At 38.4% G+C, this 25832-nt stretch overlaps 2 protein-coding genes across 4 annotated transcripts in view; one reads left to right on the top strand and one right to left on the bottom strand.

Moving 5' to 3' along the window:
* ZC3H13 (zinc finger CCCH-type containing 13) overlaps positions 1-11905 on the bottom strand; it is a 45333-nt gene extending 33428 nt beyond the window's left edge. The window contains exons 1-3 of one of the 3 annotated variants that reach the window (XM_063315530.1): positions 11678-11905; positions 1687-1812; positions 718-827 (exon numbers count right to left, since the gene is read on the bottom strand). In XM_063315530.1, the coding sequence (XP_063171600.1) occupies positions 718-827; positions 1687-1803 (227 nt within the window). In that variant the 5' untranslated portion in view covers positions 1804-1812; positions 11678-11905. Of the gene's footprint in view, positions 1-717; positions 828-1686; positions 1813-11677 lie in introns of those variants that run through there. The other 2 variants (XM_063315538.1, XM_063315547.1) reach the window with 2 other exon arrangements.
* Positions 11906-12519: 614 nt separating this feature from the next.
* DNAJC18 (DnaJ heat shock protein family (Hsp40) member C18) lies at positions 12520-25410 on the top strand. The gene is made up of 8 exons (XM_063315520.1): positions 12520-12761; positions 13869-14055; positions 15036-15181; positions 16800-16985; positions 18467-18579; positions 19931-20040; positions 22077-22249; positions 22711-25410. The coding sequence occupies exons 1-8, from the start codon at positions 12725-12727 to the stop codon at positions 22848-22850; spliced, it is 1092 nt and encodes a 363-aa protein (XP_063171590.1). The 5' UTR covers positions 12520-12724; the 3' UTR covers positions 22851-25410.
* The last annotated feature ends 422 nt before the right edge of the window (positions 25411-25832 follow it).

The following is a 25832-nucleotide window of genomic DNA, read 5'->3' as shown; positions in this document are numbered from 1 at the left end:
GATAAATGTTTATAGGATTGCAGCCTAGATCTTTTATACACTTATTTTTCCACACCTCAAAATCTGTCCTCCAACCCCCACTCCCATGAACAAATTTCGGAAGTGCATGGAAAAGTATAGGAGGCAGCAAAAATTAGCTTCTGTCCCAACTCCCCCAATGCAAACAAATCTGTTAGTGGAAGGAATTAACTGGATTCTACACAACATACATACATTTTAGCTGAACAAATTATTCCACAGTGTGAATTCACATGAGATCACAGCTCTTCATGAGTTACAAATAAAAATAAACTTCTCATGTACATCATTTTTCATTTTATAATGACAACTAGGAAAGAAATGTTGACATAAAGGTGTACCATACTGTGAAAGGATAGTTAGTTACTGATCACACTGCCAGATATAAAATTTTATAAACAGTTTGAGATTTTTGGTGTTGTCTTAATCATCTACTAGGGAGAATTTGAGCAAAACAAAGCTGTAATAACTACAATTTGTAGTTCTGATTGACAATGGTAAATTTTTTAAAGCAGAGATTAACATGTAACAAAAACATTTTATTTCCTGGAATCTACGCTCAAAAAGTCAGGGCATACCAATACTTCCAGAGTAACTATGTTCTTTATAAGCCACATCACTGCATTGTATTTTTTTTTTTAAGATGACAAGAAACAGCTTGAAAAAGCATGTGAATATGAAGCTGAGTTCTCCATTTACCTTCGGTAACTGCTGCTAAAGCCTTTACCTCGTGGTGAAGGGCCATGTACGAATCTACATGTGTTCCCATAGAGGCAGTTGCCAGTCTTCAGCCAGTTACGGCACTGTGTCTAAGAGACAGACATTACTGGATGAATTTCAAACTAATGTTGGAATACGGCTTGCGTGAAAAGTCACAGAATAATTCCACATATCATTCTAACCTAACAATAATTTAGTGCAAAATCAGATGGTTCTCATCACCAGATGTTGGATAACATAAGACATTTCAAGGTATATCGGCATGAACTAAGGTCTCTTCTCTCCTCCTAGCAACTAAAAGTCTTTTTTATGACCATGCACAAGACATGTATCACTAAAAATGTGATGCATGCATACAAATGTTGGAATTTGTCCTGTCTTTTCCTAACCTCTAACTAAACAATTCATCCATCCACATGCTTCATTCTGTAGAATATGGGTGGATTTGGTCCTAAATGTTTATAGAGAATTAGAGTTGGAAACAGATACATCATATCCAAATACAGCACTTCTAACCAGTCTGAACTATTAGCCATCAGCAGAGTTAAACATGGTGCACTGCATCAAAGAAAGTTATCCTGATGGCTTCAGATATTAAAACAAGCCACAATACGTAGGGGCAAAATAACAAGAGAAACAATCTAACAGAGTCACTTCCTCAGGAGGGGGATTTCTTTTCCAAGTCCAATATATTTTCATCATGAAGACAAACATTTATTCAGTCAGGAACAAGCGGTGGACAGACATGTTCCCCCCCCCCATCTCATCCCATCTGAAAGAGTGCAGTAGTTCATACTGTATCAGTCTAAGATAAGAAAGCCTTCATGGGTTTATTAAAACCAATGAGGCAATTTACTCCAATAGTAAGAGAAGAGAATAGCATTCCCTGCCATCATCTCTGGCCTATGAGAGTGTTACATTAAGAACAAAGAATACCCTTCAACTCACCTCTGCAGAACTTCCAGTGCTGGGTCCAAGTCTTTCAAATACACTGGGTCTTCTCGATGTGCTATCAGATATGGTCTTGGTATTTTCCACTGTGACCTTCCTTCTAATTTTTGACATTTTGTACTACTTCAACCAAAAAAAAAAAAAAAAAGGCAACACTGTAAAATTCTCAAGTTGAACTATGCAACTGAACTCACAGGAAAAAAAAATCAGTTACGCTATTAATCACCAGAACTTTCTGCAGGAAGTAGTCAAGTAGCAAATGCAGAATTTTATTTCAAAGGGATTACTTTAATTTACTTCATACTAGTAAACATTCTAAGACAAAGGGTCCATCTTTATACCTTCTTTTGGCTACCTTATCCATCTCTGGCTATTAGCTGAAGTAATGTACCTATGAGGTACTAAAATCAAATGGGGGGAGATGTTACCCATAGAAGAATGTTTTATTTATAGTAGAAATTAAAAGTACTTCCAAAAAGCTGCAAACAAATATGCTTATAAATGGTATACAATTTTGGACTGTAATCAACAGTTACATGACTTGAAGATAGCTCACCGGGGGAAAGCAGCTCATGCAAGCAATCTTTTCTTCCTCCACCGTACTGTCCCCAAACTTCCTCCAGACATTAAGGAGGACAGAACAATATGGGGCACACTGTACAAGATTTCAGTAACATGTGCTTGTATGTCAGGAGTGGGATGAAGAAACTGCACCAAATCTAGCAAAAGCGTCAAAAGTGTAAAAACTGAGTAAGAAAAGCTTCTTCAAGTTTTTCTTATTCAGTTTTGGGCAATTCCACCATACTGTAATGCCCTTTACTCTCTGGGTTTTAGGAGATAAAAAGAAAGGGGGAAAAAAAGATTGGTGCAGACTGCTTTCCTTTTGAATATTCTGTAACATTATCTTCAAAACATCAGTGACGCTATCAATTATAATATAAATCAATACCAACACTGGAAATCAGAGCTACTGTGCTGCTGAAATAAACGAGGGCACTTCTTTAAGTTAAGTTTTAAGATATGTGATAATTGCTAGCAACACTTTACGGGGTAAATACAGAGAAAGAGTGCTAGATCCCAGCCAAAAGAATAAATGTGGACTTCAGTAAAAAAAATATATATATATGTGTTCAGATATACCCCATAATCACTGTTTGAAAGCCATCTGAAAGCCTAATGTGTTTTGAGTCTTTCTTGCTTTAAACTGTGTTTTTATTTTGTATTCAAGGTGAGCAGTATTTCTCATTCAAGGCATCAGATCTACTCTCACCAGCATAGCCTCTGACAGACACATAAAATGCCTCTAAGAGTTTGTGCATTTTTTCCCCACAATATAAGAGAACACCTTGCAAGTGCCTAACATTTATATCAGGGCATTGCATATCGTTTCATATTAGTAAGTTCCAGAAAAAAGGCTTTACTTTTCTACAGTACTTCATATGTAAATGCAATATATCTATATTTATCAGTTGTATGGGGTACTGCGTATCAGAGAAGAAAACAAAACACAAACTATTCTTTAAACAAGAGCTCTTAAACTGATAGTATTATTAATACTCAATAAATTGGAAATCAGTGTTATGCATTATCACTTTTTTTGAAGCAACATTTCAGGCTCAAGAAATGTTTCTCTGGTTAGGGATAAGGGTATCCGTTTTGAATGAAATCCATCCTCTTCCATTTATTTTATTTCATTCTTTTTATTTTAAAAATAAAAGGCAATATTCTGCATGACGCAAACGATCTCCTAAACACCCTCCTGTCCCTCCCCCAGCAAGCCTGCAGAACGTGTTCCAGAAAGCCCCTAGCGCTCCAGAGCTGATGCGGTGAGAATACCAGAGGCTGCATGAGGAAGGAGGCAATCTTGGATTTCACCCAAGTTGCACCACAGCAGCAGTGGGTAATTTACTACGCATGACCTACTTTGATAAGTAGCTAAAGTAATGTTCCAATTCTGTTGCCTCCAAAGTGTTGGACTACAGTTCCTAGAACTCCTAGCCAAAATGGTATACTGCGGGTTAGGCATTTTAGGAACTCAACATCCCTAGAGGCAACAAAGTAGAAGTGCGGAGCTACAAAATCAGTGGTCTGACACATACCCAAAACTCTAACCTATTTTAAACTGTGATCCTTCATATATTATGTAATCCCTAAAATTATTCACAATTAAAAAAAATATTTTGATTTAGACTTGGCTTATCATACTTTGCATACGATGTAACGTGATTTGAAAAATCAAATCAGAGAACCTAACATTTTGGGAAATCATGGGCCTCAATTTTAAGGTATTAATAAAAAGAGATTTAAGAATGTAGTAAGGTTTTCATATTAAATGAACTCTAAAGATTTGAGAGTAGATACAAAATATAATGAGAATAAACCAAATAAAATAGTATCTATGCAAAATAAAAAGCAATCATTCTACGAAATACACCCAGGTTATTAAACTAATTTAAACTTTTAAACATTACCTTGACTGGGCAAAAAGTAAATTTTGATCTTTCACCAAAAAGTACCTAACACTAGCAAAATAGATAGATAGATAGATAGATAGATAGATAGATAGATAGATAGATAGATAGATAGATAGATAAAGCACCAATCCATACCTCCATGGGAAAGAATATTCTATTATCAAGATGTCACAATAACATAACATGTTTGAATCAATTACTTTATAAAAGGGGAATCAGTAGAAAATTTATTTATAATATGAACTAGATTTTCTATCCTAAAATTCTCTCATACCACTATAAACAGAGATTGCTTGAGTGAAGGCCCAAATCAATACAACACTGTACAAATAAGTGCATCCCTTCCTCTATTCTGAAGCCTCTAAAAACTTTTTGGGTAAAAAGGGGAACAGGGAAAAGCAGGAAAGACATGACCTTTGCACAGGTCCTCACCGTATATAACTTACTTCTATTATTTTCAAGAGTCTTTATTGAGAGACAACTGTGCTCTTCTTGGCTACATTCTGTACCATGACTGAGGCAAAAGTCAAAATAGATGTAGAAAGATTTTAAGAGGTCTTACTTCAAAAGCCGTATGTCCCCCTCTTCCCCCACAAGAATTGAGCTTATTTGCAAAATATAAGCAAAATATCCTGTATTCAAGGGGCACATCACACTGGCCATACTCAGATGCTTATCACTCAGCTTATTTATGAGATATGTGCAAATTGCAAACACACAGACACTGTCAGGGCCAGCCCAAGAACAAGGTCGAGTCAGTGTAATCCAAACTCCAGTTCTTTATTGCTCTCGCCATACAGACAGAATCTTGCCAGACTAAAGCTACTCTAACTGACCTAAGGGGAAATAACCTGGCAGACTCTAGGGCGGAGCTACCTTGAACCTCTTAACTTTCCCAGCAACAGTCCCCAGACTGTGAACCCTCTTATCCGCCTGGAATGCACTCCCTCCTTCCTGGGAATAGGCGACAGCGCCGAAATCCACCACAGATACTTTGTATTTACAGGATTGGGATAAAATGAGCAGCATGGTTAATTAGAAGCTTAAAAGTATCTTGCTCAAAAGTAATACACAGCTTAATAGGCTCATAGAAATTTCACCCCATTATTTATAGAAAAAGAAGTATTATTTCCATTCTACACTTGATCTTAGCCAAAAGGCTTAATCCCCCATGTTTCAGGTATTACTCCTCAATGGGGACAGGGAAAAAGAATTCCTTCGAACTGGGATAAACAAGCAAGAAAGAAATTCACTGCATTTTTTTATCTCTCTCCAACAGACTTAACCATATTAAAGCTTGTATGAAAAGCATGGAGTGGGGAATAAACCACACCGCTGCCAAGAAATCTACATGAATTAAGTCCCCAGGAGTTAAGAATGTAACTTGGAGGTAAACTGAAGAATTTACCCTTATTTAGCAAGCATGTGATTTACCAAAGAAGTTATAAGAAATTCTTCCTGCAAGAGTAAAAATATGAACCATTATGTTGCTTCCTACTGATTAATGAATGAATATTCATGATTCAGCAACATTTTCCTCCAGTGGTTTTGAACTATAACTTGCATAATTATTTGACATTCCCATGTTAGCAAGAGATTGTGGGCAACCATGGATTCAGAGCAAACTGGACAATGGAAAAAGTATTTAAGGGGGGGCAGCACTAGTTCTTGGCAATTTTTCAAGGAATGCAACAAGATTACCAAACTATTCACATGTTCAAAACTCATTACCGTAGTTATGAATAATCTGATTGTCCTCAATGATATCAGACTGAAGAATTAATTGGCTACTTAGTATGGCATCACTACCTTCACACTCTTAATACTAAACCCTATCTGCTAAAAGAAGTAATAGTGGAACAACAGAAGAGAGAGGAATTTTAAAAAGGCAACTAACTTAACAACTTATCTGGAAGTTTAAGATGGATTTCAGTGAACAATTCTATCCCTATTCCTTGCCTCCCACAATTACTTTCAAGTCAATCAGCAAGACAATTCAGACCAACACAATCTGTATCTATGCTAGAAAACTAAAGCTTGCCTATTGTCAGCACTGCAAAATCAGACCTTTTTCTTCTCCCTTAAATTGTTAGTGATCTGCTGCATGTCTGCTTTAAATTTAGTAAACAATATTAAAAATATATACCAATTTCATGAATTGTACAATAGCTAAAAAAATTCCAACAGCCTTAAAGTAATTCCACGGAAATATTTGATTAGGCAATATAGTATATAGAACTACAGTTTTATCTTACAATTACTTCTATCAAAAAGTTACTATTTTAAGATATGCTAATAATGCTTGCTTCCTTAGGTTTATATTTAAGCAAAAAAGCGTAGACATATAAATATGCACTTCCTAGTCACCTAAAGAAAAATTAATTACAGCTTGGCTAGGGCTCGCATATTCTTGCTGTTCAATTTGAGTAAAATTATTTTTTATTTTTCTGAAGGATAATTATGTAAATTGTATAATCTTTTGTTGGACACACAAATAAGTCCAACAAAAGATTATACAATTTATATATTTATTTCCCATTACACATCTATCATAATTTACACAAATCTTGATACATTTTTTAAAGATGAATACTCATTGCTTGTGTAAGAGCTGAAGTACTCAGGACAGTGCAGAGATGGGGAATCAAAGAGCACAATATTATTTGGGCATGCTCGTAGCACCTGTCAGGAACACCTTAATCCACATGCATCTTTTCTCATACCATGGCCAGTTACAAAGACAGCTGCATGAACCCAGGAGAAAAAAAAATACAGCTACTCTAAGGAACTCCTGTCAGGTGCAGCCCACATGCACCCCAAAACACAATTTGCATTACAAATTTGGATCTCTGCACAGCCTTAAAAATCATACCATTTCTCATAAAGACTTTTCTCCCTTTTGTTTATCCAGTAGGTGTATTTTTCTCGAAATCTTTTCAAGCACAGCAATTGACTTGAGTGTCTTGAGCCACATTTGAATAGAAACAGTTCAGATATTTGCAACACTAATCATTTGTTGTTATTCTTGAATATAAGAATATTCAAGAATATAACCATTTTTTTTTATTCTGATGACTGAATATATGTAACAAACCTGATCTTGGAGAGCATTCAATCATTTTCTAGTTAGAAGACCTATTTCACCAAAAACATTGTCTCCAAATTTTGAAATTCTTATCATATACCTACTAGAGAAGAAAAATGTATCAGACATTTATATGTTTATACGATACTCTTCTTGGTGTTAAATGTCATAAATGTAAAACTTTGAGATATAATTTTTGTAGTGCATTGGAAAGAACCCTCTTTGGCACCCTTAAGGATAGCCATATATTATTATCCAGGTGTTTACATCTCCCATTCTACTTTCAAAACACAAATAAAGTTACTTATTTTTATTTGTAACCAGGGTTTATATACCTTGGAAAGCATGTTTTTAGGTCGTGGAGAATAAGTAAAGATTAACTTCTCCAAGTTCAAAAGGTAGCAGCTAGCTAAATCTGGTACCCTCCTGTTTTGTAAGAACAAGTTCACTTGAAACTACAGGAATATGTGACCAATTACTCTAGTTCTGCCTTGGTGCAAAATCAGATTTTTGTACTAATGTCTTATATTGAATAATCCATGCTAGTACAGTAACTAACTTATCTTGATGATAAAACAAGGAAGTACCCTTAGAGGGTTGACAGGGGAATACACAGCACTAATCCTGCAATACATTTTCTTACAATTTGTACTGTAACTTGAGTAAATTTGTTAAATGTATTTATAGTCATTTTTTAAATAGAATTTGAAAGATATATTTAAATACTGGGCATATTCAATGTCAACCCATTGTTTTATTGAGATACCTAAAATAAACAAAGAGTGTGAGTTAACTGTGCTATAGGAATATATACTTACAAATATAGTGCTACCCAGTTTTTCTTTTTCTGAGATATATATAAAATATCTGTACTGATATTTCACTTGGTTGATTTAAAACAATTCAATTTTTCTTGCCAGCTTGAGATGGTTTTATCTGAAATATTTACAAGAAAAAGCTGAAAGAACATCAGCCTTGGAAGGGCTGTTTGAATGGCACTATTAATTCTAGAACGCTAAAAACATTTATTCTAACACTGCAAACTTCTGCTGTTTCTATGTTGGAGCATAATGAATAGTAAACTTTTAAAAATTGGTTGGATACATATACTCCTAAGTATTTAAAGGTTTACCTGACACAGTTTCCTAACATTTCAGATATCATATTTTGCAATATAGGGGGATGTGAATGCAGGTTCACTGAGATTTTTTTAAAATTAACCATTAAGCCTGACAGCCTCATAAAGCTCCAAATTTATCCTTGTGCTGCATTAGAGGGGAAAAGAAACATGTCATCTTCAAATAAATTTAACAACTTTCTTGAATTCACTTGCTTGTTTACTTGTAAGGTGACTAATGTTTCTATAACTAAACTGAATAAAGAGGATAGTGGATAGCAGTAAAAATTAGCAGTAATTTGGATTTTAAGTTTTATATTGATGTAATCAGTCCTTTTCTAATCTCTTAGTTAACCATTTTCGATGTTTGTTATTACATTTATAGTAGTGGTTGTTTTAAATATAGGACCTATACAGGTAGTCCTCACTTAGCAACCACTCATTCAGTAACCATTCGAAGTTACCACAGCACTGGACAAGACTTACGGCCAGTCCTCAAAGTTGCAGAGTCCCTGCAGTCACATGATCCCAATTCAGGTGACCGGCTCGCAATTATGATGGTTGCAGCATCCCACGATCACTTGACTACCATTTGCAACCTTCACTGCTGGCTTCTGACAAGCAAAATCAGTGAGAAAGCTGGCAAGAAGTCACAAGATGCAGTCACATGACATCGCGGTCAACGACCACACGCAATTTGCTTAACGACTGCAACTGGAACTGCCATTGTAAGTGTGGTCGCACAAGTACAAATTGCACTTATAAAAAAAAACTAGTCTTTCCCCAAATAATTTTACTTTATTTTTGCAAATAGCTTTAAAATGGAGTGTCATTAGATTCACTAATAGTCCTTTTCTGTTTAATCATAGATTGGCTTAAAGTCATGGTCATCTTCCTTTCTGCTACATACTTTGAGTATTGATAACTGAATACAAAAATGCAAGTCTACTCTGCTTAAAAGGACTGTCATTTTCTCCTTTAAAACAATGCAAGTAGAAAACCAATATTTTTCTGCTCACATACCTTTAAAAATGAATTGTTAAATATATCTATTTGTATCTTTACTTAAGACCCAGGGTCAATCACACATATATTATCAACAAAAAATCTCTGTCACGTCTCATCCAATGACCATAAATGAAATCAACCAGTTTGACTTTTGATCACCTTAGAACAAGAAAAAAAAATGTTCAACTTACTGTACTTGCTAAGTTGCTAGAATTACAATCCAATAAATTGATAACTAGTTTTTCAGGAACATCAAATTTTTAAAAAATCATCAAATTCATCAGCTTTCTTAAACATACAGTTCCAAAAATAATGCAAGCCACGACAGTTAAACATCAATTAAATCTATACTATGGATATAGCCAGATACACATCAGCCTTAACATCCAATTTTTAAGAATTCAGAGAACCAGCTATTCATATTTTCTCTACTTTCCACACAACACAATCACAGCCAGCGCTGTCCGAAGACGCTTCCGCGGTCATGTGGCCGGCATGACAGGCACGGAACGCTGTTACCATCCCACCAAAGTGGTACCTATTTATCTACTTGCATTTGCATGCTTTCGAATTGCTAGGTTGGCAGGAGCTGGGGTGAGTGCGGGAGCTCACTCCGTCATGCCGTGCTTGGGTCTTGAACTGCCAAACTTGCAACCTTCCGATTGACAAGCCTGGCATCTTAACCACTGAGCCATTGTGCCCCTTATCAATCGGATACTCAGTAATAAAACTTTTGTTATTATTCCAACTTAAATATTGGAGCAAATAATGGGAATCTGATAGTATTACAAAACTTTGGTCCAAAATGCTTTTTCTACAACAAATCCCAAGCTTAAAAACAAAAATCAGTAGGCTAAAACATGGTTGACCTTGTTAGGGAAATGGCACAAGACAGAGGAGAGTCACAGGCAAACACACACTGGTGTAAAGCAAGCCCACACCATACAGCTGATGAATATGGTCAACTCGTTTAAGCTGCAGTCCTATGCACAGTCATTTGACAGAAAGCCTCACTGAGTAAAGTAAAGCTTACATGCACAGGAATAAACTATAACCCTACAATTTTCTGCAATCTTTTCAGAAATGTTCTTCCAAGGAACTGTAGATAGGCAGACTTGAATATTTCTAAATGGCTCCAATAAGAGTGAACACTTTCTCATTTTCTGCACAGATATTAAAACATACAGGATTTCACCTAGCCATCCTAAAATAGGAACACCACAAATTGTATAAGCAACCATTCTAGCATATAAGCAACATTTATTTTTACCCCTGATAACAGAATGGTACAATCTACTTAAAATTTCCAGTGAACAGAATCAGATCCATCTTGCACTGAATATATAGAAACAAAAAGGGACCCTTATTCGCATATCTATAAGTATACATATGTATAAGAAGTACAGTACTATTTATTTTATCAATGACCAGTATAAGAAGAAATGGTGGCAGATAAGACTTCATCTTAAAAACAGCAACACCGCTTTCCAGAACACTCATACTGAGAAATATCTCCCACTGAAATCAGCCGTGCTTCCTTCCAACTTCAGAGCCAGCTTTTAGTGTTCTGAGCTCCTGTATAACTAATTTATATAACTCTCCTTTTTTTAAAATGTTGTACATTAAATATATGAAAATAGTTTACAGAGTTTCGAAAAACAAGCTATCTTCTTCATAGCCGATTCTGAGCTCCCAATCACACCGCCAACCTCTGACACATACGAATATGCACCTGATGGACTTGACAGTTAACCTAATGCAGTTCTCATATTCTTAAAACAAAATAATTATATAGAAATATATGGAAGAACGGCTTTAACTAAAATTGCTACCTGATCTGAAGTATTCTAGCCCAGTTTGGATTCTGCCTTTCACTAGGTTCAGGGGATACAAAATCAGAAGAAATCTCATCCAAAACATCTGTGAAACCACCAGCATGCCCTCCCCAACAGGCACCATGAGATTTAGGGCGAAGCCACTTTGTAATGTGTTTTATCACAAGGCGGAAAAAAAAAAAAAAAAGCAAAACCCCAGCACGTGTTCACAGAGGTTCAATCCTAAGGGCGAGAGTCACGGCAAAACTACTGCAAAAGGGGGGAGCCCTTCCCATCCTCGCAAGGGGTGGCACTTTTCTCCCATACAGTCCGAGGTGAGGAGATGGATCTCATGGAAATGTCTCCGCGGGTCATTCTTCTCCTCGGCTCTGGACTACCCTCAGAGGCGCGCACTGGCGGAGGAAAGCCGCCCCGCTGCGCGCCACCGCGCTCCGCTTCCTCCCTCCCCCTCCCGGGCCCCGTGACTCACCTGCTCTCTGCGCACCCGGCCTGGTCCTCCCCGCCGCCGCTTCCGCCGCCGCCGCCGCCCTGGGCGGAGAGGGGGGGAGAGGGCGAGGGGGGAGTCCGTCCTCCCGGGCCTAAAAGCCGCGCCACACAGGGAGGAAAAGGAGGAGCGCGGCTCGCTCCGAGAGCGGAGGCCCCCCAACGGCGCTCGTCCGCCTCTCCTGCTCGCCGCGCAGGCCAACCGAGGGGGCGGGGGGGGAACCGGCCCAAGCCGCCGTGATTGCGCCTGCGTGACCAGCCATCTCCCCGCCTACCACTTCCGTTGCGAGGCGAAACGCCGGAAGCCGTGGCGGAGGCTTCTGACGGAGCAACGCCAAAGGAGGGCTCCTCGCGGGAGGGGCCGGAGACCACGTGACGTCCTGCAAATGTTTGAAAGCGTGCCGTAGCAGGTGCTTTCTGCCTAATAGTTGGCACAATTTCATCTCCTCCTGATTTTTTAGTGCTGAAAGTCGCCCGGGGGGACTTTCGCCGTAGAGCTGACCCAGGCCGTGGTCACAGCCTCGGTCGCGGCCATTGAAAGTCGTAGCCAGGCCTGAATCTTCTTTATACGTTGTGGAATATAAAAAGCCCTCATGCTTCGGTATGCATTAACCGCAGCAAGAGGGAAGGAGCTCCCTCCAAGCCGTGGTCCTGCCCCCCCCAATATTCTTGAATTTTCTCTCGTTCTCCCTTTGCCTCTCTTCATGATTATTCTCTATGGGCCCCGAAAGGAGTGCCGCTCTAGCGCTCTATCTCCCTGGTGAAAGCCGGGCATGGTTTGATTTGCAAACCCCGGAGTGGAAAAACCACGCTCAGTTTCGGAAGCGACGCGCTTGCGAGCTGCACACGGAGCGCGCGAGCCCCTGAACCTGGGCGATCAGTTCCTCTCCCGCCAAGAACACCGGGCCCTGGCGGCCGGAGGGGCGGGGCAGCTGCAGAAGACGCGAGGACTACGTCACCCAGGCTGCACTGTGCTCGCGGTCACGTGATCTTCCCGGCTGCTGGTGGATCCTTCCTTCCCGGCTGCTGGAACATGGCAGTACTGAGTCCCGGGGATCGCTGGGCCGAAGGTAACGCTCCGTGCCGATAACGCGGCCAGAATCGGGGGAACCCGGCGGTTGGGGACTTAAATCTTCTTAGGGGACACTGGTGATCCAAAATCCCAGGTTACCAGAGAACAGAGCTTGGTGATACGTTAAAGTTAAAGACTGACCGGTGTATTGTGGCTGCAGCTTTAATCAGAGGGATGTTGGGGCACTGGTCAAATGAGAAATGCACATGGGAACAAAGGAAACGATAGTACTTTAGGAAGGCACTGCTTCTATTGAAAGTTCAGTTGTGTAAAAATATTGCATAGAAAAGTATAAATTTATTCCTTCCTCTTGTCTGCGTGGTTTTGAGTTTTTCTCAGTCCATGTATGTGTGTGTGTTTACAGAAAAGGACAATCATCCACGCATGTGGTTTGCAACAGTTTTGTGCTGCTGTTTAAAAAGAAATCGCCTTTGAAATGCATTTTTCTTGCAGCAGATAAACATAGCAGCACTTTGATATGTCTCAGAGGACCAAGGATTGGAGAGGAGGAACTACCTAAAAATTTAAGGAAAAACTTTCACCAGTACATATAATGTGGTACCTGGATGTACTTGCACAGTAACTAGAAATACAGCATAAAAAATAGAATTGTATGAGTTTTTAATCCACATTATTAATGAAAATATTTGGTTGACATGCATTGCTGTTGAATCACAAATCAGACGAGCTGAAATTTAATTTAAGTCGCCTTTCTGTTTCCTGTACCATAGGAAGAACTTCTATGTTGCTTCAAAATGATGTTTCTGACAGAATTCACACAATCAGCTGTGTGAGACATATGTGAACTGGTTCCAAAGATTCAAATCTTAGGTGATGGTAATCTTGGAAGCTGCTGAATTATTGTCGGTGCTTATCATCTTTTCAAAATAAACCTGTGTAACATTCTTCATAGTAAGCTTCCCTCAAAAAAGAAAATATTATTACACATTGTTAGACAAAGTTTAAATAGGTAAAACAAGATGTGGAGAGATGAGTATATCATGATTTTAAGGGACTTGCACAGCAGTTTTCTTATGTATTTTATGAGTGCATGGCTCACAATAAAATAGGATATATATATATATATTGTCTGTCATTGTTTCAGCATTAATTGATGAGCTCAGAAGAAATCCATGCCCATCGGAGGAACTAAGAGACAATTTTGACTGCTGTGGCTGTAGTGACTGTATGAGAATGAAAAAGGAACGCATGTGTGACAGTGGAAGAAGCCAGTCAACGTGTGGTGAAGGCAGCATGACCTACACCAAGGAACAGTTACTTGGAGTGCAAAGGTAAGTAGGAACTTTCTTAACTAGAACATGTTCCTATTTGTTAGGCTTGCAGCCTGTTAGGCCTGTTTAATTAATAAATTAATTTATAAAACTAATCTCTACGTCCCCTGGTCTGGTGCCCACCAAATGGGTTGAGCTGCATATCCTATTATCCAAGATGCCTAGAGAAAATTATGAAAATTGTCAAGCAAGACATTTGGAGAGCTCCAGATTTGGGAAGTTCTTTCCACTTTGGGCATGTTATCTTGTATGCACTGAATTTCAGTTAAATGAGCCAGTTCCAATGCATTACTGATGCCAGATAGTGGCCTACCAAAGAAATTAGCAGTGGCCTCTGTTTCATTTGGAATGGAGCCACCCATATCTTACATATTGTACAGCAGATATGTCAGTTTTGAATTACATGGGGATACTGTAGAACACTAAGAAGATCCCACATATTTACTCTCAGAAGAACGGTAGTTGCCCAGTTCTGAACATGAGATTATAATTGGCTTAGTATGTTGCATAACTACAGAAATACTGCATCTCTTGGTTAATTATATCAAAAGCTGCTGGGTGATCTAGGAAGCACAAGACAAGGAGTTCTCACTTCTGTAGGATCAGAGGCTTTTGCCAGAATTATGAAAGTGGCTTTGTGACCCAAGCTCTGCCCCTTTCATCTGTCACAATGCAGGTAAAAAAACCCCACTGGAATTGGCATCACAATAGTGCAACACAGGCGTCATCTTTTGAAACCCCACCCTGCTTCCATCTATGGATGCTTCCATTTTAAATTCTCAAAGCTGAACTTGAACTTGGACCGTGCTGGATGCCCAAGAGCAAGAACCTCTTTCTATCAGTGAAGCAGATCTGCAAAGTATAACAAAATTAGAAAAGCGCCTTACTAGATTGGAAGGGATGCTTGGGTATCTGAGAAGACTCTGTAGGTGCTATTTGGGAAAAAGTTACAAAATTAAAGAATTGTGCTTATCTTGTAGAATAAAGGACAGTAAGAATTACTATGAAATTCTGGGCGTAGGAAAAGATGCAAAAGATGAAGAACTAAAGAAAGCTTACCGGAAACTTGCCCTTAAATTTCATCCTGACAAGAATTGTGCTCCAGGAGCAACAGATGCATTCAAAGGTAAGTTGAAAGGGACTACAACAGACTGTGAAGATCTTACTGTGCTGTGTTGGCCAATGGGAAGAGATTTTTTAGGAGATGTTCCTGTATACAAATGTAGTATTTGTATAAGTGAAACGCTAAGAAACGTTCTAAAGTTGCCACCTCTTAGGAAACAGTTGCATTTGAGTCTTCCTCCCATAGGCTTTTTTGTAAGCACCTTATGTCAGTGATTGATGTAATTTCTCAGGTTAGTATGAGGCCTCATCCAGATTATATGATGATTTGAAATTCCGTATTTGCGTTGCCATCGGACACAAAAGATGGCTGTGTGGTGGCAGGTCATGCTTGTGTAAGAGAACAGTAAGGCAATCCCTTTACTGGGATCTCATTCCAAGGAGAAGGTGTCTTTAAGTACAGTCGTGGTTACCACCCAGAAGGATGTGAAAGGAGTGCAGTCTGTCTCATTTGGAAAGTGATTCTAGTATGTGAGGTGATGTTTTCATTAAGGCAAGTTGGCTTGTAAAGCCTGTGGTCTACTCCCAATTGTGCTGCTTTGGTATTGTGCTGAAAACCAATTTTCCTTCAGAAAGAGCTAATTTCCTGTTTTCTAACATTGGACTGGAACTAATACTCAGGTATTAATATCAGACGTCCTTGTCTGTAGAGGAGTTCATGTCATGCTAGGGTGCAACATAGCTTGGCTTTGGGTTAGCATGATAGGAACCTAGTCACTGTGCTTTATAAGCCACAATTTATGGCTTTAGGTTCTTCATGGATCGGGTCATTAATGATTGATTTAAAGAACCATGTTCAAACGAAACCATTGACATACTGCAGTATATGAACCCAGATATTTGGGGTCCGATAGTCAGTAAGTGGTTTAGGAAGTTTATCTTTCTCATAGCTGAGTTTGTCTTTAGTTGGGAGAACTGGCGGAGGAGGTGATCTTTGTCAAATTCTGTCGCAACCTCTGGATATCAGAAAATTTTGCATTGTTAAAGCGGTTTTTGAACCAAAGGAAGCTATTTATTTGTTTGTTTGTTTGTTTGTCCTAAAGCCATAATGATTTTTATCCCTGCCATATAACTGTTCAGCTTTCCAGAGATGTCTAGTAATATAGCAGTAAAGTGGAGGATTGTAAATTACACCTTTCCCTGTGTTTCATCTATTAAACATTTTTAATTGGCAGTTACTCGTTATTTTTTGCCAGTCTCTGTCAGTTCTCCAAAACAGACCAAACTTGGAAACCAAAGATAAGCAAACTAATACTACTATTATAAGGTTGTAATAATAGAATCTTGCAAGTCTGAATGTCCTTCCCCACTCCCTCCCTTTATCTTCTTGAGAACTAGGGAGGGTCCTGTCTGAGACGCTTTCTCAAATTACATCTCTGCCCCAGACTCAGATTTGCTTTATTTGACCCTTGTCTTGGTTGTCTTCCTCCTGTTCCTCAAGGTTATTCTTTCTACCCATTATAGTCTCCCAACATTCAAACAATAGAATAGGCATCTCTATTGGATGTGGAACAAAAAGATGTCTTGTTAGTTGGAGTTACTCCTATAATACGGTCATGCATTTCATCAGATTTGGTTTTGGTTTTTGATTGGTTGTGTTTGTTTTCTCTTGCACTCTACAGCAATAGGCACAGCTTTCGCAGTTCTGAGCAATCCTGAAAAGAGATTACAGTATGATCAGTTTGGAGATAAAGAAGATGCTTTTTATACCAATGTACCCAACCATTGTAACTATTACAGAGAATTTGAAGCAGATATAACACCGGAAGAAATATTTAATATGTTTTTTGGAGGGAATTTCCCAACAGGTGAATATGTATCATTTTTAGCTATGGTTTAAAGTGCAATGAAAGCTACTGTTCAGACATCTGTTCAAGCCTCTGTCTCCTGCTGCAGGTGGCCTTCTTCATCCCTCTTTGGTCATTAATTGCTAATGAAACTCCAGATATGAGTTTTTATGAGTATCTGAAGCTTCCGGAGAACTTCCGAAACTAATTAGCTGTATTTTCTTAACATGTGCGGCATATATGGCCATTCAACAAGATAGAATGCTATTTCAAATAGGCCATTTCATAGCACTATAGCTATAAAGGACAGGAAACATAAAATAGCTTTCCTTAATTGTTCAGACTGTTCCTACTCTTAATGTAATGGTTGCCTATCTTAAAGTATTCTCAGACTCACAAGCAAGAGCTTGAATAAAATCTGGTTTATTTAAGAATAGTATGCAAGTACAAAGAAAGCTGAGAATGAGCAAAAGTGCGCCAAATACAAACTAAAAACCCTCGGTGCGAATGTAAGCCCTCCCCCTCGTACAACTGTTTCACATTCCCCATCCCAGGTGCTCCTAACGAGTTCTGCTAATCAATGGGTAAAAAGGAGGACCTTGAACACAAACGATAACCCAAACACATTCCATCCCAATGAAGAAAGCTAGAAAGCCTGGTACAAGGTCTCCCAGCAGCTCCCTCCCAACCGGAATGCGCGTCAGCACCATGGCATGCGAAACGTTATGATGTACATTAAACACCATGGCATGCAAAACGTTACGATGTACATTAAACATTGCAACGATGAACATGACACTTAATAGTACAGTTGGTTTCCTCTCAACCTGAGGCCCTCCAGGTATATTGGGTTAAAATTCTCATTTTTCCCAACTGATATTGAAGAATTGTGGAATGTAGCCAATACATTTGCAGGACACATGGGTTTGAGAAGGCTGCTCTGCTTTATATTAACATTACTAAACCGATCCATACTGCAGCTCTGAGAAATCTAGCTAACTTACGACAAAATCAAACCATGTAGGTGACCTGTAAGGCAATATGGCTGTTACTGGTTTAGTTTTACTGGTTTACTCCCTCAATTTGGGCAGTCTGCTTATATTATTACATCAGCTGTGGTAATCTTGACCCTTTGTAATGTCACCAGAAACGGGAAAAATCATGTAATTCTACAGTAGCACTGTATTCCTTTTTTCCTTAATAAGGCAAGTACTATAGATGAATGTCTGGATCCCAAGTTTCACATGCAGAATTCTGCTCACTAGATGTTCCCACTGCTGGAACATGGAGCCCCTTGAAAGTAAACTCAGGGCAATGAGAACAGCATAGGAAGAGTCTTTTTAATGAACCAGAAGAGCTCTTGTGTTTATGAAAAAAGGCAAGCCAAGTTGAAAATTAGCTTTTTAAAAATAAAATGAAATCGTAGGTTCTTATGACTCAAGCAGAAAGTCATAAAGAAATCCCTTTAGAACGGCACCTTTGTTCTACTGCTATTTCAACAGGAAATATACACATGTTTTCCCATTCTTCGGTGGACCCCCCGTGTTATCCACAGCGGAACAGATACGAGAGGACATGGACCCAGGATGAACAGGAGGAAGAAATTAGACCACAGGTACATGGGGAAGGGAAGGAGTTATAATCACACATAAACAGTGCTGATTTGTTGCCTATCCATAGGAAGGAATCTTGTTTTGTTTGTAATTAGTAAATATTTGAACTATTTTAAAACAAAGTGGTATTTGCAGATCTTAGAAGACTCTTAATTGTAACTTGCTCCTCTAAGAAAGATTCTAAAAGCATTTGAGGACTTAAAGTCTTACGTAAATGTGGCTACAAATTCCATTGAACGACATGGTGTTTCCTTTGGAGGATTTTTTTAATTGATTCAGAAATATAATATCAATAAGTGGACAAAGGAGTTACCAAGGTTGTATAGTTAGTGCTATATATATCATTGATGAGAAATTAACCAAACTACATTGAATTATTTTTATAATATGTGAAATAATTTAAATCTCTGAGATGATTTTCAAAATCTTCACTGTTTTGTTATAGATGGATGGGTAATATTTAGTTTCTAACTTCAGCTTTCTAGTATCCTGACTGAGTAACAAGCTGTCCTTTGCATAGCACATTGACCAACTCTCTTATGCAGTGGCAATACACCTTCCTTTGAATTTGAATCAGATATTTATTTAGTTAAAATAAACTCTAAATGGTTCTGCTTCCCAGATCTCCAGCCCTTCTTTCTTCTAAAGAAAATATGAGCTAGAACAGGAATGAGCAGTCATCCTAGTACCCATATCTGCTTCAAACTTGTTGTACCCAACTCTCTGGAGCCTATTTCCTCCTTCTGCCTTCTATTCTTTAAATATATTATTATTAATAATGATAATGATAATAATAATAATAATAATAATTGTATGCTGCCGACTGTCAACATCTCTGTAGATACTATTCCATTTTATCTATCTATTGTTGTCTAAAACCTAAAAATCAAGACTCAGCATTTTCTGACTCCTGGGCACCATCAAATTAGCTTGCATCCACAAACAAAACAAACCTTCCAAAACTGAAACCATGAGAGATTTTGGCATAAGATTTAATATTATTTTTTTAATGTTATTAGAAGAACAGAGGATAGTTCTAAAGGGTCCAGCAACCTGAAGTAAACGGGCATTCATTTGTCAGACCAGAAATAAGAGCTTGGTGTGGTAATGAAGGGCCAAAATTAATGTAAAATTTGATAATTCATTAATGCTTTGCTGTGCAATGTCATATTTGCTCAGATTTTGCCCCTATAGGCAAGTGACTTAATCAAAGGTACTACGTTTTCACCAATACTTACTTTCGTGCTAAATTAAAACAGCCCCCTATCTGGGGATGATCGTGTTATCATTATGGTTTCCATTTTCATCCATTTTGCCCTTTTATGCTTCACTAACCATTGTTTTCATTTCCAGAATACCTACTCAGCATTTATCCAGTTACTGCCAGTCTTTATGATAATAGCTGTATCAATAGTAACTCAGCTGATGGCTACTAATCCACCCTACAGCCTCTTCTTTAAATCGTAAGTCTAGATCAGTTTCTTTGCTCACCTGGGAGAATAGAGGCCACTTCTTGACACTAACTACATCAGGTTTAATCTTGGTGCCGGAAGAGGCCTCTACTTAGTTATATATAAATAAAGTTTAGTTGAAAAGCTTTTTACCTTGGAAAAGGCATACCCATAGTTATACATGCCACGATTAATGCTTTTTTGAAGAGAGAATTTAACTTCTGTGCTGAAAATTGTCTGAAAGATGGCACATTAAACATACAAACTACTTTGACTTAGCACTGTATAGAAAGCAATATTGTTTTCATTAAAATGTGGGTATTTTTTTTCCTTTTCTTATCTGAATATATTACATTAAGATCCACAATGCCTTCACAGAAAGTCAATTTCCAGTTTAAACATTTTGATGCCAAAGGATAGATAGGAAATAATTAAATTGTTTTCAGTGGTTTTTGTATCAGGCAATTTTAAATAAAAACTAATCAGAAAAAATGCCAGTCTTACTTTGTAGGTAGCCACTTTCAGCAGAATGTTATTTTTTAAAAAAATAGTGTAAAAGCAAGATTATAAGGCAACCTAGGAATTTTAGGAGTTGTAATCTCAATACATCACAAGGACCACAGTTTGTGGAAGGTTGTTTTATTGCATATGAAATATGGTTAGCTGTTATAAGCTAGATTCAAAACAAATAAAAAGACCACTAAACAGAAGCTGGAACTCAGACATTTACTGCCTATAATATTAACATCCTTAAATGATACAGGTCCATGAAACTTGTAGGAATGCTTCCTTCCATATGGTCCCACAGAATTAATGAAGATAAGTTTTAGAACCTCCTAAACAGTTACATGTTTGTTTATTTATTTTATTACTGCTCATCTCCCCTCCAAAGGAGGGACTCTGGGCAGTTTACAGAAACAGAATTTAAAATTCAGTATAAATACAACAATAAATAGACAATAAAAATATTAAAATATGATAAAATCCAGATGGCTAAAAGTTGTGTTTCAGTCCATGAGTATACAAGATTGCCCTAGGGCGCTAGCCATCCCCATGAATGGCTGTTCCCCAGCCTGCTCCAGGCATGATGGCAAAACCAGGTTTTTAGCTTTTTTGTAGAAGTCCAGGAGCAAGGGGGCTTGTCTCACCTCTGGGAGAAGAATGTTCCAGAGGGCGGGAGCCACTGCAGAATATTGCAGAATCCCTTTCTCTGTGTTTTTAGTAGATTTTATGGTAGTAGGATTTTAAAGAATTGTATGCCACTCTGAATGAGGCATAGAGCCAGGATAGATTTTTTTAAAGGAACGATACTACAAATAAAATAGATAGCAAAGAGGTTTATCATGTTAAATTATGTTAGCACTCTCCCAAAAGCATAATCTTACATCTTCTGCTAATTCGTTTCATCTTCCAGACTGTGGGCCTGTGCCTTTCAGAAATGAGATATGAAAAACAACAACAAAAACTCATGATAGTTAGCTACTGAAAAACTGAAAAATCTATAATTCTTCTGGGTTGTATTCAAAAGCCTTTATGTGTAAGCCATGATATGTGGGCAGGATTCTGAGCTTTATAGGATTATATAAATTGATTAGAACAAAGAAATATGTTTTATTGTGATAACAAAGTTAAAGCTTCTCCCTTCACAGAAAATGCAGCTGCAGATCAACCACTCCTGCTTTATCTTAAAGTTGTGTCATGTAAATACAGTGCAGTAGCTCCTTCTGGTCAAAAGATGTTTGAGATGGGACTCATGGTTTGCTTTAAGGAGTTTATGATTTCTCTCTCTGGCTACTTGCTGCTGGATGTAGTGCTGACAGAGGTGGTTTATAAGTGCACCACTTGGAAGAGAGGATATTGGAGCTAGTCATAGTGAGCCACATTTTGCCTCTGCTGAGCCATGTCAACGATTCCGCTTGCTTGCTTGCTTGCTTGCTTGCTTGCTTTCAGAGAGCAGGAAATGTTAAACAGAAGTATAAGTTGGAGAAAACATATTTCAGGTTTGTAAAGAAGACATTAATCTATTACCCTCTTGTTTAACATCACAGGTCTCTAGGGCACACTGTTGTTAGAGATACACAAAACCTGCAGGTTCCTTATTATGTGGATAAAAACTTTGAAAATAATTATCATGGAGAAGAACTTGAAGAACTTGAAAAACTTATTGAGAAAGATTATATTGATCACATCCAAACTAGTTGCAGGAAAGAAAAACAGCAAAGTAAGTTTTTTTCTTTTCCTAAGCATCCTGCATTGTTTTCAAATTTAGATTAAAAAAACTCACAAAGAATCAAATACAACAAGCTCAGCCGCCAAAAGGCCTATTGTTTAGAAGTGATATATCGAGCAAAAATACAGATAATGTGGTTCACTTCGCTGTAGAGGACCCTGACAACATGAAATCTATCTATTTGATGTTAAGCATTTGTCTGCATCAATATAGTTGTCTGTGGTTCTGATTCCCCAGCCTGTATCAAAAGACTTCTCTAGCTGCTGGGTTTTACAGCACTCATGGATGCTGTTCTGCCAGTTGGATCTAAGAATTGTATTCATACCTAACTTTCTGTGTTTAAGTAGCTTTTCTTTTTGACCCAGCCAACGAGTCAGGCTTTGAAATTAATATAACATTTTAAATATTCACATTTTTCAGTACATCACTGACAAATATGTTTCATCTTTCAGAATCAGAGTTATCTAATTTGGCCAAGCTATACCGAGATGAGCGACTGAAGCAGAAAGCCGAATCCATCAAACTTGAGAACTGTGAAAAGCTCTCCAATCTCATAGGGATTCAGAGGAGTCGCCAACTGGCAGAGGCATGAGAGAAATGTTGTGACAAGTCATCTCTTCTGTTGGCAGGAATTTCCATTAGACTCCCTTCCTTTTATAATGAAGGGGAAAGACAGAGAGAAAAGCGTCCCATTCAAACCACACACCAAATTATTATTGTGTTCACGGAAATGTATTTGGACTGAGATGTAGAGGGAGCACTTGCTGTGGTGTATACAGTATATTTAGTTCCAGGGTCCAGTAGTATTTCAGTGTTAGTTATTCTTTGTTTACTTACATTTTGTTGCAGTCTTCATGTGATACATTGCCACCATTCAAGTGCCAAGTAGGTGCTTTGCAGGATCATAGCCATCACGCTTACTGAGCCTACAGTTTCTCAACATTTACCTTGCAAGGCATCATAGATAGAAGAGAAAAGGGTGGTCCTAGTCTTTCATTTGTGTATATGCGTATAGATACAAGGACATATATACTGTACAAACATATATACAGTTCAGTTTCAAGAGAGCGTACAGAGGAGTGTCTTAAGGATACTCTGTTTTCGTTATGCTGTAATACGTAAAGCACTTGGAAAACCTAAAATGCTGCATGGAGATTCTGCAGGCTCGTCATCCAAATGCATAAGAAAATGGGGAGAGAAGAGAAAGCAGGAACTGGAGCAACGACTCTTAATCTGGCCAGTGGATGAGGATGGATTGGTATTCATGTTGCCAAATCAGACTTGGACACAAAGAGAAGAAAATGGCCTTAGGTCTCCAGAGCATACTCTGAGAGAAGCCAAACCAGGGGGCCTCACAGGTGACAGAGTGTGAGCTAGGTTCCAACCTGTGGCCCAGAGCAGTGTTTCTCAACCATGGCAGCTTGAAGAAGTGTGGACATCAACTCCCAGAATTCCCCAGCCTGCATCTTCAAGCTGCCAAGGTTGAAAAACACTGGCCTAGAGCAATCCTGTGCATATTTACTCAGAGGAAAGCTCTAGGTTGGCTAATTTAATTTATTTCAATTATTACAGTACTGTGACCTAAATTACATTTCTTTTGACCTAAACCTTGCTGTCAGAGCAACCTAGGCTGGTACCTTCCAGATGGGTTGAGAGCGGAACACATCTTCTGATTCCTAAACTGTTACCTCTGGGAGTTCCAGTGCCAAACTAAGGACGGCATTACCACAGTGTGTGCTGGCATCGTACGTGCTGAATATTGTGTTTGGAGGGGCATGCTAAGATCCAGATTTCAGTGAATTTCCTTGCAAAGGTCATTTTGCTTGTGACATAAGCAGTATGGTCATAGCTACAGCTACTTTCAAGTGAGGGTTCCATGCAGAAGCCTTACGTTCCCTCAATGAGTATAGCCCAGCTACAAAGTCTAGAGGGGAAATCCATGCCTTCTTAGGATCTGTTGGCGGGAAACGTTTGGCGTAACTTTCTTCTACAAATGTGAATGGCTAGCCTTATCCATCGGGCTGTGATAGAAGAGCAGCTGTGGGGTTTGCTTCTCTTTCCTTTTCCTTTTGTGTAGCATCTGAACACAGGGTCATAAATAATTCCCTACCAAAATAAAATGTCCGGTAATCCCGTGAAATACGATAGCCTTGAAAAGAACAGCATTGTATAAGATGATGGTCTAGAAAGTTTGTGTGATTAAAGATTTTAATTATTTGATGAAAGGAGATGAACGGGGCATCATCCTATGCTACATGGTAGTGTGATCAGTACATAACAGTGAGTTTTATAAAATACTGTACTTTCCTCCAAGGCAATTAATAAGCTTAAAGAGTTTGCTCTGTCATTTTGAGATCCATGGTTTATCCTTAGGGTTCCTCCCGCAATTCACTTGATTCTGCACAGCCCAGTGTTGCATAAGATACCTTTCAGGGTTAAACAGATCTCATAGACCGTACCCGACACTAAAATTTATTTTGGAAGACCCCTGCCTCATCAGCTGCATTTTACAAATGTTTATATTGCAAATTGCAGGAAAACCAAGCTCCTGAATTTTGATATCCAAAATTAACTCTATTTTTGCCAATTACCCCATTTAGGCTATAGGTAAATCTAGCAGATGTTTGCATAAACTAAAGGCATGGTTCAGCCTTCGTGAAATAGTTTCTTTTTAAATGTTCTTCAGATGTGCATGAGTTCTGAAAAAGTTCTCATTTATTTCAGATCAAGAACCAGCTGTTTATTTATTTGTTTAAGTTATTGGTGATATTTATTTCTCTGAATGTACATATATATTGGCAAAATGGTGATTACGTGATAGCATTGAATCATTACTGTATAGTTCATTTTACAGAAAATATTTAGGTGTGTGATGTTCCAGAGATGCTTTCCTTATTTAGAGAAAAACACCACACACACTTTGTCAGAGCAATTTGTGAATTTGAAGTAAACAGCTCTCTGTTAATTTGACCACCTCTTGGGTAATTTCAGTGCATCTGCTGTTGAAGATTTCATCCTTGGATTGGGAAACAAAATTTTGTGTGTTTGTGTGTGTGTTTTATATACAAATCATTAAATGTATTGCTTTAAAAAGGCAACTAGTGGCTGTATTGTATGAAAAATGAAATAAAAGATACGAGTATCAAAACTCCCGGTTAGATTTGTTGCCTTTGTTTGGGGCTGGATTACTGCAATCAAGTCCTTACAAAGACTGATTTGTAAGCAGTAACATATCTCAGAGGGACTTAGACTGAAAACCAGGAAAACGCATTGCCCATCTCTAGCAGGGCAGAAGCGCGCCATCAAGCGGATACTATTAGGAGCCAAAATGAAGAGTTTGTGCTGAATACAAACGACAATTCTGAATGCCACAAACAAGGCAGCTGCGCTTAACTCCATAGCCGTGTGGCTAGTTTACGGTTGCGTGTCAGTGCAATTGTTCTGGGATTGCATAAGTAAACCATGGTTCCTCATGCAGCCTCAGCTTGTGAAGAGCTCAAAGGTGCGGCGTTACTTTGCTGTGGATAGGAGAGAATTTTGGAGAATGAGAAGGTAACGCCAGAGAAAGTCAGTC

Source organism: Candoia aspera, chromosome 1 (genome assembly GCF_035149785.1).
Source record: "Candoia aspera isolate rCanAsp1 chromosome 1, rCanAsp1.hap2, whole genome shotgun sequence".
NCBI classification, from domain to species: Eukaryota; Metazoa; Chordata; class Lepidosauria; order Squamata; family Boidae; genus Candoia; species Candoia aspera.
Note: the sequence above shows the minus strand (reverse complement) of the source record. Positions and strands in the feature narration are given on the sequence as shown.

Coding starts and splice junctions, on each gene's coding strand:
- DNAJC18 (XM_063315520.1), top strand. CDS start 12,725: ATGGCAGTACTGAGTCCCGGGGATCGCTGGGCCGAAG. Junction 18,580..19,930: donor AGGAAGAAATTAGACCACAG/GTACATGGGGAA, acceptor TTTCATTTCCAG/AATACCTACTCAGCATTTAT. Junction 22,250..22,710: donor CAGGAAAGAAAAACAGCAAA/GTAAGTTTTTTT, acceptor TTCATCTTTCAG/AATCAGAGTTATCTAATTTG.